The sequence below is a fragment of the Ptiloglossa arizonensis genome, chromosome 10 (assembly GCF_051014685.1).
Source record: "Ptiloglossa arizonensis isolate GNS036 chromosome 10, iyPtiAriz1_principal, whole genome shotgun sequence".
Taxonomy (NCBI): domain Eukaryota; kingdom Metazoa; phylum Arthropoda; class Insecta; order Hymenoptera; family Colletidae; genus Ptiloglossa; species Ptiloglossa arizonensis.
Genome location: NC_135057.1, coordinates 3,746,125 through 3,758,466, shown reverse-complemented (window position 1 = coordinate 3,758,466; position 12,342 = coordinate 3,746,125). Strand labels below are relative to the sequence as shown.

General features: G+C 28.8%; 4 protein-coding genes across 8 annotated transcripts; 3 read left to right on the top strand and 1 right to left on the bottom strand.

The window, feature by feature from the left end:
* The first annotated feature begins 1,423 nt into the window (after window positions 1-1,423).
* Window positions 1,424-4,778, top strand: LOC143152017 (dnaJ homolog subfamily C member 21). Of its 2 annotated transcripts, none has more exons than XM_076321650.1 (2): window positions 1,424-1,538; window positions 1,969-4,092. In XM_076321650.1, exon 2 carries the CDS (start codon window positions 2,053-2,055, stop codon window positions 4,003-4,005), a length of 1,953 nt encoding a protein of 650 aa, XP_076177765.1. In that variant the 5' UTR covers window positions 1,424-1,538; window positions 1,969-2,052; the 3' UTR covers window positions 4,006-4,092. The 2 variants fall into 2 exon arrangements, with proteins under 2 accessions (XP_076177765.1, XP_076177766.1); XM_076321651.1 differs by lacking the exon at window positions 1,424-1,538 and adding an exon at window positions 1,566-1,707 and having other exon boundaries at window positions 1,969-4,778.
* On the top strand, window positions 1,444-5,965 carry LOC143152019 (methyltransferase-like 26). 3 transcript variants are annotated; one of them, XM_076321656.1, is made up of 4 exons: window positions 1,444-1,538; window positions 4,658-4,774; window positions 4,840-4,904; window positions 5,041-5,965. In XM_076321656.1, exon 4 carries the CDS (start codon window positions 5,051-5,053, stop codon window positions 5,681-5,683), a length of 633 nt encoding a protein of 210 aa, XP_076177771.1. In that variant the 5' UTR covers window positions 1,444-1,538; window positions 4,658-4,774; window positions 4,840-4,904; window positions 5,041-5,050; the 3' UTR covers window positions 5,684-5,965. The 3 variants fall into 3 exon arrangements, with proteins under 3 accessions (XP_076177771.1, XP_076177770.1, XP_076177769.1); XM_076321655.1 differs by having other exon boundaries at window positions 1,459-1,538; window positions 4,610-4,774; XM_076321654.1 differs by having other exon boundaries at window positions 1,495-1,538; window positions 4,597-4,774.
* On the bottom strand, window positions 5,813-8,666 carry LOC143152018 (ATPase WRNIP1). Its single transcript, XM_076321652.1, has 6 exons — window positions 8,123-8,666; window positions 7,651-7,937; window positions 7,381-7,569; window positions 6,457-7,264; window positions 6,165-6,386; window positions 5,813-6,082 (listed from the first exon to the last, which is right to left on the bottom strand). The coding sequence occupies exons 2-6, from the start codon at window positions 7,927-7,929 to the stop codon at window positions 5,991-5,993; spliced, it is 1,590 nt and encodes a 529-aa protein (XP_076177767.1). The 5' UTR covers window positions 7,930-7,937; window positions 8,123-8,666; the 3' UTR covers window positions 5,813-5,990.
* Window positions 7,968-12,034, top strand: Rt (Protein O-mannosyltransferase rt). 2 transcript variants are annotated; one of them, XM_076321649.1, is made up of 8 exons: window positions 7,968-8,196; window positions 8,290-8,661; window positions 8,918-9,096; window positions 9,320-9,621; window positions 9,713-9,887; window positions 9,963-11,049; window positions 11,135-11,436; window positions 11,536-12,034. In XM_076321649.1, exons 2-8 carry the CDS (start codon window positions 8,542-8,544, stop codon window positions 11,720-11,722), a joined length of 2,352 nt encoding a protein of 783 aa, XP_076177764.1. In that variant the 5' UTR covers window positions 7,968-8,196; window positions 8,290-8,541; the 3' UTR covers window positions 11,723-12,034. The 2 variants fall into 2 exon arrangements, with proteins under 2 accessions (XP_076177764.1, XP_076177763.1); XM_076321648.1 differs by having other exon boundaries at window positions 8,191-8,394; window positions 8,472-8,661.
* The last annotated feature ends 308 nt before the right edge of the window (window positions 12,035-12,342 follow it).

The following is a 12,342-nucleotide window of genomic DNA, read 5'->3' as shown; positions in this document are numbered from 1 at the left end:
ATATTAATTCTATGAGGTTTAACTCGCAATGATAAGGCGGGAGCCTTAATATAGTTATATTTTTTATTTTCGCAATTTCGTCAACCGTATAAATATTATTTACTTCTTGTTGTTTAATGATTTGCATCAATTCTATTTTTAGCATGCTTTTGTGTATGTAATATTTCTATCTTATAATCATTACTGTATCTCGCTTTTTTTTCAACGAATGTTAGGAATTTTATTCACTTTTTGCAAGTGGTATGGTGCATTATCCATTACAATAACAGCATTATTTTCAATTTTATTTACAACTTTGGAAAACTATTCTTCAAAGTGTGTGGAATTTATTTCTTCGTGATAATTTACAGTTTTTTTATTCAAAAGCTCACAAAGCACCATTCACGAAGCCATTTTTATTGCCAATATTCGTAATAATTAATCACGTCCCTTTATTACGATTTTTAAATTCATAACACTGAGTAGCATGCGAGAGTCCTCAGTGAAGACCTACTACAAATTCGTTCCTGACCGACAACTGCTCGACCAGTACCGCAACGTGGATCACATGAATTGTTTATTTATTTCTTCTGACTCCTCTCGTTGGACAGAGTATAATCACGACAGTAATTCCATCCCAGTTTAGATACGTTAGCCAAAACCTTGGTGTCTTTCATCCTCTTCCTAATTCTCGCAAACAGAGACGCAATTCAATGTTGCATTTTGATAACAGGCTGAAAAGAGCTCTAAAAAGAGTTTGGAAATTTATGACCACTTTAAGATTATGAATTGGTAGAACTCGACTATCTTTTGAACAACGGACAAAGAGAAGAACACTTTAGAGAACGTATGTAAATACGTGCCGAAATAAAAACAAAAATCTTATTGTGTCATTCATATTGCATTCGGTTATCTAGCTTTTGAATTTAGTTCTCATTGTAGTGATGAGATTCAAGTCAACTCAATAGATTTGAAACAAATTAATGAAATTTAAGGCATCTCAAAACATTTTGAAAAACTTTTACAATTAAAAGTCGTGAATATTTTTAACTTTCTTGCGACTTTAAATCGTTTAGTTAGAAGGATTTGTAAAAGTTATACAAACGTGAAAAATCATAGAATACAACGGCCTTATTTTCGACATATGCAAACGCAATTTATTGTGCAACTATGTTTGACATGACTATTTGAACAATATTTTATGTAGAATATGTATATTAATATTGTGTGTTTCAGATAAATAAATAACTTTATGAATATGGATAAACAAATATTTTTTTGATACAAACAAATAAAGACATTTATAAATATAGAAGAAATAAATTAATTTATAAATATTGATAATAAATAAATTTGAATGTTTCAAATAAATAAATTAAAATTTTAATAAGTAATGAGATTTATTAATTTTCGACACAGATGCAACGAAAGATACAAGAGACAAGGTATGTCCCGACTTCCGAAAATAGATACGGTTGATGATTATTTTATCAATCAGAAGTTAGAACACAGTTAGTTCTTTTATTTCATCTGACCAGAATGAACAAGTTTATTTAGTAGTACGTATTATATATATCTACATTATTTTAAAATATCTATGAGAAGTTTCTAAATAAACGTAGTAAGTGCATTGAAGTAAAGTTAACTTTATGAACAGTGATACCATAGCTGTGATAGAACATAACCTGAGATTAAAAACTTGACTTTGTGAAATTAAATTACATCTTGGTAGGTGAATAACAATCATTTACAAGAATTATTAAAATTGAACGTACTTATGTTACGGATTTCTTAATGAAGTAATTATATTTTAAACAAATAATTGTTGCTAAGTGACGTTTGGCAAGATATTTTTTTAATTTATGACCATAAGTTGGTTTTAAATTATGTGCGATCTGAAAAAGTTTAGAAAAAGAAATTTGTACAGAATATGTATGTCTGTAACATAAACATTTGTCGTTATTGAAATGTTTAATTTACTTTTTTTAGCACATGACTTATATTGCTTTATATTACGTGAGATTACACGTTAAGTTTTAACATCGTGGGTAAATATTACTATTCAGTATTACAATGAAATGTCACTACGAGGTATTAGAAGTAGCACAAAATGCTTCTGATGATGATTTGAAAAAAGCTTATAGAAAACTAGTATTGAAATGGCATCCTGATAAAAATTTAGATAGTACAGAAGAAGCAAAAGAACAATTCCAAATTGTTCAACAAGCTTGGGAAGTGTTAAGTGATCCCCATGAACGTGCTTGGTATGATAACCATCGCGAGGCTATCTTGAAAAGAAGTATTGGTGAAGACTATAAAGATGATTCTATTGATCTTTTTCAATATTTTGTAACCACTTGTTTCAAAGGATATGGAGATGATGAAAAAGGTTTTTTTGCTGTTTATCGTAAGGTCTTTGAAAAATTGACAGCTGAAGATGCAGAGTTTGCCAAAGAAGGAGATTCAGATGAAGAAGTTCCAGAGTTTGGAAATTCGCAAAGTACATATGAAGATGTTGTTCATAATTTTTATGCTTATTGGCAAAGTTATAGTACAAAGAGATCGTTTACTTGGTTAGATCCTTATGACGTAAGGAATGCTTCTAATAGAAGAATTGCACGACTTATGGAGAAAGAAAATAAAAAGGTTCGAGATAAAGCTAAAAGAGAAAGAAATGAACAAGTAAGAAATTTGGTTGCTTTTGTACGTAAACGTGATAAACGAGTGCAAGCGTATGCAGCAAAGCTTGCTGATCGTGCCAAAGAAAATTTGAAAAAAGTAGAAGAACGGAAGAAACAACAATTATTAGAAAGACAGAAACAACTTAGAGAACACAAAGAATCTGAATGGTCCAAATTCTCAAATATAGAAGCTGAGCTTAAAAACATTGAAGCTAATCTTGTTCAACAATTTGGTAAAGATTTATCTTCTGAAAGAGACATCGAAGATGAAAATACTGTAAACGATAACACTCTTTATTGTGTAGCTTGCAATAAAATATTCAAAACATGTAAAGCCTTTACAAACCATGAAAACTCCAAAAAACACAAAAATAAAATTGTTACAATGAAGGCTTCTATGATAAATGATGATAAAGAATTTGAAAGTTCTCAAGATAGCGATACAAGCTCACAATCAACTTTGGACAATGAAAGAAAATTGGCAACAGATTCACAAATGCCTGACTTCCTACTAAATCCTGTTCAAAGTAGTTCATATAATGAAAGCAATATGAAAGACGAAATCTCAGAAGAATTAATATCGGATGATGAGGATTCTGATAATTCAGGAAAAGTTAAAGGCAAAAAATTGGATACAGAAGGAACAATACTTGCTGTAGATTCTCAAATGGGCGATGCTGCTTATAATCCACCTGAAGTCACTGCAAATAATAATGAATGTGTAACTTCAGAAGATGAACTTATTTCTGATCAAGACGAAGAAGAAGTTGTACAACTTAAGAAACAAAATAAGAAAAAAAAACGAAAGAAGAATGTTCAAAATCCATTAGCAGAGCAAGCTAGTGATGAAGAAGATATCAGTATCAATGAAGATATATTTTTGTCAAAGAAACAACGGAAAAAACAGCAACAAAAAAAAGCAATCATAAATAAAGTTATAGAGAATAATCAGCAAATGTCTAGTGATGGAGAAGAGATTGAAGAACAAGCAGAGAAAGAAACAAATGAAACAGAATTACATTCTGATAATTTAGAAATAAATGATGCAATTAATGAAAAACTTAAAAGCAAAAAATCTAAAAATACAAACAAAATTAATAGAGATATAGAAAAGGATAGCGAAACTAAAAGCAAAAAGGGTTTACAAGTTACTGAAACTCCGAATCTAATACATTCTTGTATCACGTGTAAAGCTGAATTTCCTAGTAAAAATAAATTGTTTGAACATTTGAAAAAAACAGGTCACTCTATATATATATCAAATGCAATAAAAAATAAAAAAAGTCAAGAAAGATTGAGCAAAGTCAAAGGAAAGAGTGACAAAAAGAGTCATTCGTTATATTAAAGAACGTACATATTGTAGCTTAATTTATTGTAATTAATTCAATATATCTGAGATATCCAATTAATAAACTTATCCTGTAAATCATAATGTGTTGTATCTTTTACATATATTGTACATGTTTTTATTTTTGTCTAAATTAAATGTTTAGAAAAATGAATTATTAAGTAGTTGTTAAATAGAAAGTACAGTATTTCCAATGCTGGTATATACTAAATAAACATAGTATCGATACGAAGCTTTCTAACATTTATGTTCAAAAATTTTGTATAAAATTAATTTATATTTTATATGAAGATCTTATTGCATTATATTAAATTCAAAATATTATTTGGTATAGGTAGATTAATACGAAAGTATAATGTATACAAATTTAAGTTATAAAAAACTTATATTTATTTTTTTAATAATAATGGGTAAAGTAAAAAGTTTTGAGCGTTTTTCGTTAGATAGCTTTAGTGAGCCATATCTCACAATGTATACGTTGCATCTTGTCATTTTATACTACGACTTAAAGGCGACTTAAAGGCGACTTAAAGGCGACATAACGTTTTAAAAAAAGTTCTCTGACAGTTTTGTGTTTAATGAATTCAGTTGTGTATTAGAGCGTTCCAAAATGGAGGTAAAAAGAGACAAAATTTGATGCATTCTTCAGTACCACTACAACCAAGGGGAAAAAGCGAGTAGGCGGCCAAAAAAATTTGTGCTGTTTATGGACCCAATACAATATCGAATGCGACAGCAAAGCGGTGGTTCCAACGCTTCCATCCTGGTAATATGGTCGTCGAAGATAAATATACTTTATAATTGCAAAATATTTATATATGAATTTTTCAGGTAAAAATAAATCTGATGATTATGCACGCATACAATAATCCATTTTACTACTAATTATAGATAAGGTATGAGCTTCATTCTCTTTCTTTTTTCTTTTAATATTTTTCAAATAAATATATGTAAAAAAGTAAAACTCACCTTTAATGAAATAAAAGATGTCAGTATATATAATTTAAATAATATATTGGACTCTAATTCAAGGTCTAGAGTCATGGCTGCCAAAAAACTTATTTATCCTGCAGCTGATCGTAACAAGGACGCGATACTCTCAGTTCTTCAAAAGTATATTAAATATGGTACAGATCAAATTTTTTTGGAGATTGCATCTGGTTCTGGACAACACATAAATCATTTTGCTCGTCATTTTCCACACATTACATTTTATCCCTCAGAATATAATGAAAGATTGTTAGAAAGTATTGCTGAATATGCAGATGGTTTTACAAACATAAAACCTCCTTTAAAAATAGATATTACCACAGATTTCCATACTTGGGGCAACAGCATTTTTAAAGAATCGAGTGTTGATTATATGTATAATGCAAATATGATGCACATTTCACCTTACCAATGTTCTATTGGTTTATTTAAAAATGCAGGTAGATTATTGAAAGACAATGGTTATCTATTTACATATGGACCATATGCTATAGATGGGAAAATAACACCAGAAAGTAATGTGAATTTTAATGAAAATTTGAAGTTTGAAAATTCAAGTTGGGGTCTCAGAGACATTAAAGATTTAAAAGAATTAGCACAAAAAAATAGTATTAAATTAATAGACATAGTTGATATGCCTGCTAATAATAAAACTATTATATGGACCAAACTACTAAATGAATAATAAAACTGCACTAAAATAAACAAGATGCACATATAGTTGTGAACAAAAATTGACTATATCTGACTTGCTAAGATTATTAGGTATTACTTTAAGATACTTTAAGTTCGTATTAAAACATAAACATTACTCTGCATATAGTATAAAAACTATATATATTTATTTGCTTAGGTCTGATAATAACTACAATTTGTATAACATTATACTGTCTATTTACCAAGTATTATTGTATTATTGTATTATTGTATACATATTATAATAAAGTTTTATAAATTTCCATTTAAATTTAAACATTCATGTAATGTAGCTTTCACTCAAAAAAGTTTACATGTTCCAATCCCTCTGGTAAATAATTTAATCCTGATTCGTCTTTCTGCTTCATATTATAGTCTTTACCATATCCTAAAATAAAATTTAGAAATATGTAATTTCTATACTATTACAATGGTATTTTTAATGTTAATAGATAACACAAAATAATTACCAAGAGTTTTCATTAGTTTTGTTGGAGCATTTCTTAAGTGTAAAGGTACTCCTGGCTGAGGACCTTTATGTTCAGCTACAACTCTTTGAGCTGCCCTAAGAGCATCTTCCATTAATCTTGATTTTGGTGCTCTTGCTAAGTATGTTGTACATTGTGCTAAAAGAACATCACACTCAGGCATTCCTATCATTTTACAACCATGCATTGTATGTATAGCAATTCCTGAAAATAATTTAATGCATTGCAAAAACTTCGATATAACAAATAGTATTATATGAAAATTTGATACTACCAAGAGCTTTTGGGTCTTCTAAACCAATATCTTCACATGCCATTCGTACTAATCTACGAGCAATATAAACTCGATCTTCACCACCTAATACCATTCTGGTTAACCAGTAAAGAGAAGCATTTTCATCACTTGCTCTAACAGATTTATGCAGAGCAGAAATCATATCATAGTGTTGATCACCTTTCTTATCATACAACATGTGAGTCTTCTTAAGACTTTCCTTGATGTCATCTAATGTTATTATTACAGAACCAGTTTTTAAAAATTCTTCCTCATTTGGTATTTTACACTGAATTGCCAATTCAAGCCCACCTAGAGCTATTCGAGCATCACCATCACATGTTCCTGCTAACCATTCTATGGTTGGTTCATCTATGATGAACTTTGGTACTTTTTCAATGTTTTCTGATCTATTTGATGTATATACTATCCCTTCTATTGATAATACAGCTCGATTTAATATAGATATTAAATTAGGCACAGTTAGTTTCTCCAAAACAATGACTCTACACCTACTCAAAAGTGCAGAATTTAAACTAAAGGAAGGATTTTCAGTTGTAGCACCAATTAATGTAATAATCCCAGATTCAACATGAGGTAAAAATACATCTTGTTGAGCTTTATTAAAACGATGTATTTCATCCATAAACACTACTGTACGTCTGTCAAATTTTAATTCATTTGAGGCTACAGTGATTACTTCTTTTACTTCATTAACACCAGCCATTGCTGCAGATAGCTTAACATATCTCATTTTACCATTTGATTTATTTTTGCATATGTAAGCTATAACATTTGCGAGAGATGTCTAAAATTAAATGAATTTATACATACATTTATATAAGTAAAGTTTAGTATTGATTTAAATGTTATGTAAATGATATTAAAATTAATACTGTTATATTTAATACATTTGACAAATACCTTTCCACAACCAGGTGGTCCCCATAAAATTATATTTGGTATTTCAGATTTATGTAATAATTGAAAGAGTACAGTGGATGGGCCAAGAATATGTGCTTGTCCAACATATCCTGTAAGTGTTGTAGGTCTCATCCGTTCAGCAAGTGGTATACGATCATTTTCAAATGGTTTTTTAACTTTTTTATCTATCTAGAAATTATTGTAGTTAATGACTATTCCAAAATCAAATATTATTATTCTTCATTTTGTAAAATAAAGAAATATAATTACACTACTATCACACGAAATGTTTGGGCTTTCAATGTCAGTGCTTGATGAAGTTGATTCTATTAAATTACTTTTTCTCTTTATCATTCCAGAGTTTCTTTTTTTTGCTTTTATGTCACTCAATTTCATTAATTTCTTGACAGGGCTTCCATCCTTAAAGGAAGTTGAAGATTCATTGCTTGCTGATTCATTTAAAAATAAACATTTACTAACATGACTTTCTATTATTGCAGAAGAAAATTCTTTAGAGCAAATAGGACAATCAATTTTATTGCTATCCATGTTTCAATCTGTAACAGACATGTTTATATAACCGCAATTGTATTTAATAATTATGAGAATAAATCATAAATACCAAAAACGAAGAAAAACAAATTTCATAAATTACTATGTATTACTTAACAGAGATTATGGCATTCTGTGTACATAAAAATGTTAAGGCGACTTAAAATTAAAAATTTAAAAACCAACTTACTTTGTGAAACGATGTGTCGTACAAGATTACCGCGCGATGCGCGGAATGGATATCGAAGAGGATTTTCAGCGACGGTACCGTTATGTTATATTATATCGTGTTAACCTAAGAATAATGTTAAATCTGATTAATTTTATACATTAAATCTCTTTGGACTTCTATTACAGTATCTAGCAACTTTAATTTTTCACATAGGAATAAGGAAGTCGAGATATCATTGTCTCATCAGAGATTTAAATTTTTAAAACAGGACAGCGTCGTGTCGAAACTAGGTATTGCTCGATTGATGACGTGTCGACGCTAGACATCAAGTAGTGGTTCATTAACGTGTCTCTTGATTCTTTTGAAGTGAATTAATCGGAATAATCGAACATCACAGACATATTACAAGAGTGTTCCAATAACAGTAAATTCTTGCGATGGAAGTTCGTCGGAGGCGAACAAGGACGCAAGATAACAAACAGTCGCAAGTGCAAAGCGCCAAGTTTGATTATGAGCATATTCCTGCCAATTATGTCAAAAACTTTCAACAAGATGAGGTGAAGAATTAATTTAAAATTAGCATAAAGTCACTCTATATTTAACATCATTTTAAACCTTCTATAAAATTTACATTTTTGTGTTTCATTCAATATTTCGACATGTCGAATCGAACTAATATTCAACACATATTTAGTTTTATTAGTTAGCAACTGTATCTAATTTTAAAAAATTTCATTATATTTGTACATGTATATTATTGTTTTATTCGCACGAATGATATGTCCATTAATATGCTTGTTATTTCTTTAACAGAAAGATGGAGAAATTGCTTCATACACGTTTGAGAAATCTAAGATGAAGGAACAATCGGTAAATATAGGAGCTCGAATCCGGATTAAAATAAATTTCGAGATTGATATAATTTCGGTTATTTTATTATTAACTGGAATTATTTCTCGTCTTTATCGCTTAGAAGAACCACGAAGTATAGTGTAAGTTATTTTCTATATTCATAAAAATATAAAATTAAATATCTTGTAGTTTCAAAATTAAATTTCATTTAACATAATGCTGCTGCACTTCATTATGGACAAATTTTGTGATAATCTTAAACATTTAAATTCTTGTAAATTAAAGAAATTATTTTAGATACATTGGAAATAGTTGTTTATCTTTTTCAGTTAAAAAAATAGTGATCTATATTATTTGATACAGGTTTGACGAATTGCACTACGGAAAATACGTAGGACTCTACATGAAGAGGACATTTTTTTTTGATTCACATCCTCCTTTAGGAAAGCAACTTATTTCTGCGGCAGCATATTTAGCGGGTTTTGATGGACAATTTAAATTTGATAGAATAGGAAGTCCATACACGGATGTCGTTCCTTTGTTCGCATTACGATTGGTTCCCGCGTTATGCGGCGGGCTTTTAATTCCAACGGCTTATCACTTCATTTTAGAATTAGGTCTAAAACAGTGGACTGCTACATTAGCGGGAATATTATTATTACTGGGTAATTAATTATTTGTACTATACTTTACCAGCAATATATTTTTCTAATATACTTACGATTTGAATTTTATTTATTTTTATTAATGTTTCAGATAATGCTCTTTTAACACAATCTAGATTTATTTTAATGGAAAGTATTTTAATGGAATTTTCATTGTTTGGATTAATATGTATCATGAAATTCAGAAAAATAATGGATCAACCAACAACTTTATCTTGGTGGATATGGTTAATTTTGGGTATTGCAAACTTAACATGTGCATTATGGTACAAGTTTAAAAGTATTATATGATTATTATAATTGAACTTATTACAGTAAATTTAAAAAGATTTTCTTTACAGTGTAAAATATGTTGGATTATATTCATTAATCCTTGGTTTATCTTTGATTTTTTATGATTATTGGACTCTAATACCAAGGAAAACTTTATCTAGTACAGTATTATGTGTTCATCTTATAATGAGAATTTTTGTAATATTAAGTGTTATTTGTATTATTTATTTGACTGTATTTTATATACATTTATCAATACTCTCTAAAGCTGGACCACACGACTCAGTAATGACAAGTGCTTTCCAAGCAAGTTTAGATGGTGGTCTTGCTAGTATCACAAAAGGCCAACCTTTAGAAGTAACACATGGATCACAGATCACTTTAAGACACACATATGGAAGAGCTTGCTGGCTTCATAGTCACAATCATATGTATCCATTAAAATATTCAGATAATAGAGGAAGTTCGCATCAGCAACAAGTTACATGCTATTCTTTCAAAGATGTTAACAACTGGTGGATTATAAAAAAGCCAGAGACAAATAATTTAGTTGTTACAAAACCTATTGAAACAATAAAACATGGAGATGTAATACAATTAGTACATGGAATTACAAGTAGAGCATTGAATTCACATGATGTTGCAGCTCCGATGACACCTCAAAGTCAAGAGGTGTCTTGTTACATTGATTACAATGTATCTATGCCTGCTCAAAATCTTTGGAGAGTAGAAATTACTAATAGAGATAATATTGGCAATGTCTGGCACGCAATTCAAAGTCAAGTGCGTTTAATACATGTAAATTCGGATTATGCATTAAAGTTTAGTGGAAGGCAATTGCCTGATTGGGGTTTTAATCAGCATGAAGTAGTAGCAGATAAATTTGTGGATCAAACAGATTCTATATGGAATGTTGAAGAACATAGATATACTAAAAGTGAAGATCAGAAACAAAGAGAAAGAGAATTGATCAATGCTGAAATGATTCCATTACAAGCTACCACTTTAAGTTTCTGGGAGAAATTTGTAGAATTGCAGATAAAGATGCTTTTTAGTGGTCAACAAGGACAAAATAGTCACATGTATTCTAGTGATCCTTTAGATTGGCCATTAATGTTTAGAGGAATTGCGTATTGGGTTTCAAATGACAGTAATGTATGTACAAATTTAATTACATTTATAAAAATCCTTTGAATTTCATAATATTCATTAGTATTAATTTTTTTTTTTTTAATCACAGGCCCAAGTACATCTTTTAGGGAATATAGTAATTTGGTATTCTGGAACAATTTGTATAATCATATATATACTCCTATTTATATTTTACATGTCACGAAGGAGACGAATGTGTTTTGATATCACAAATGCAGAATGGAACAAATTTTCTAATATTGGAAGCACCTTATTAATTGGATACTTGTTACATTTCTTGCCCTTTATTTTTGTTGAAAGAACTTTTTTTCTTCATCATTATTTACCTGCATTCATTTTTAAATTATTGCTTACAGCCGCAACAATAGAACATCTATACTACTTAATTGCGTATGTTGGAAAGTTTGAAAGACATTACATACAATTCTTTTTGATTATATAAGTTCGTAGAGATTACTCGTTAATTAATTCTTTTCTTTTAACTTTCAGAACTCGATATCAAAAAAATTCTTTGTTGCATATATTAAAATGTAGTATTTTTATATGGTTATTTTTTATTGGTTACGTATTTAAGAAATTTGCTGTACTCAGTTATGGAACAAAACATTTGAGTGCCAAGGAAGTTCTAAAATTAAAATGGCTGGACACATGGGATTTCATTGTACATAAAACGTAAGAGATTATTAAATTTAAGATTCTTTCTTTGAATAAATATTTACAATATTGTTATTTACTTGTACTGAAAAACAAGTTTGAAAGTGTATCGATCACATTATGGCAGTAAGATACATGTATTTTTTTATAAATATTATGATGCTCAAATTTTAGTAACTATTGGATTTAGTTCACACGATCAAGGTACAAGTACAGTTAACATAGATTTATTTTTTTTTTTGTACTGTAAAGTATGTTCTTAATCACATAGACTGATTACATTTTAAAAACTATTTGTTAATTATTAGATGCATTTATATATTTAATACACAAAGTCAAGCACAAAATCTGTAATTTTTATAATAGTTATATATTAATATATAATATAAAATTTATATAGTTAAATCAAAATTTGTATGTTTAGAATTTATATTTAAAAAAGGCCAATAAATCAAATATGATTCATAAAAATCTTGTATATTACATCTTCTTTTTGTACATTAAGAGAAATATTTTGTACGCTCCTCAAGATATAGATATAAAATTGAATTAAATATAACAGATGAATAGTAAATAGTACATGATATGTGATAAATAGATAATTGCATTTTTATATAGTAAACAATTGTTAGAAATCAAATA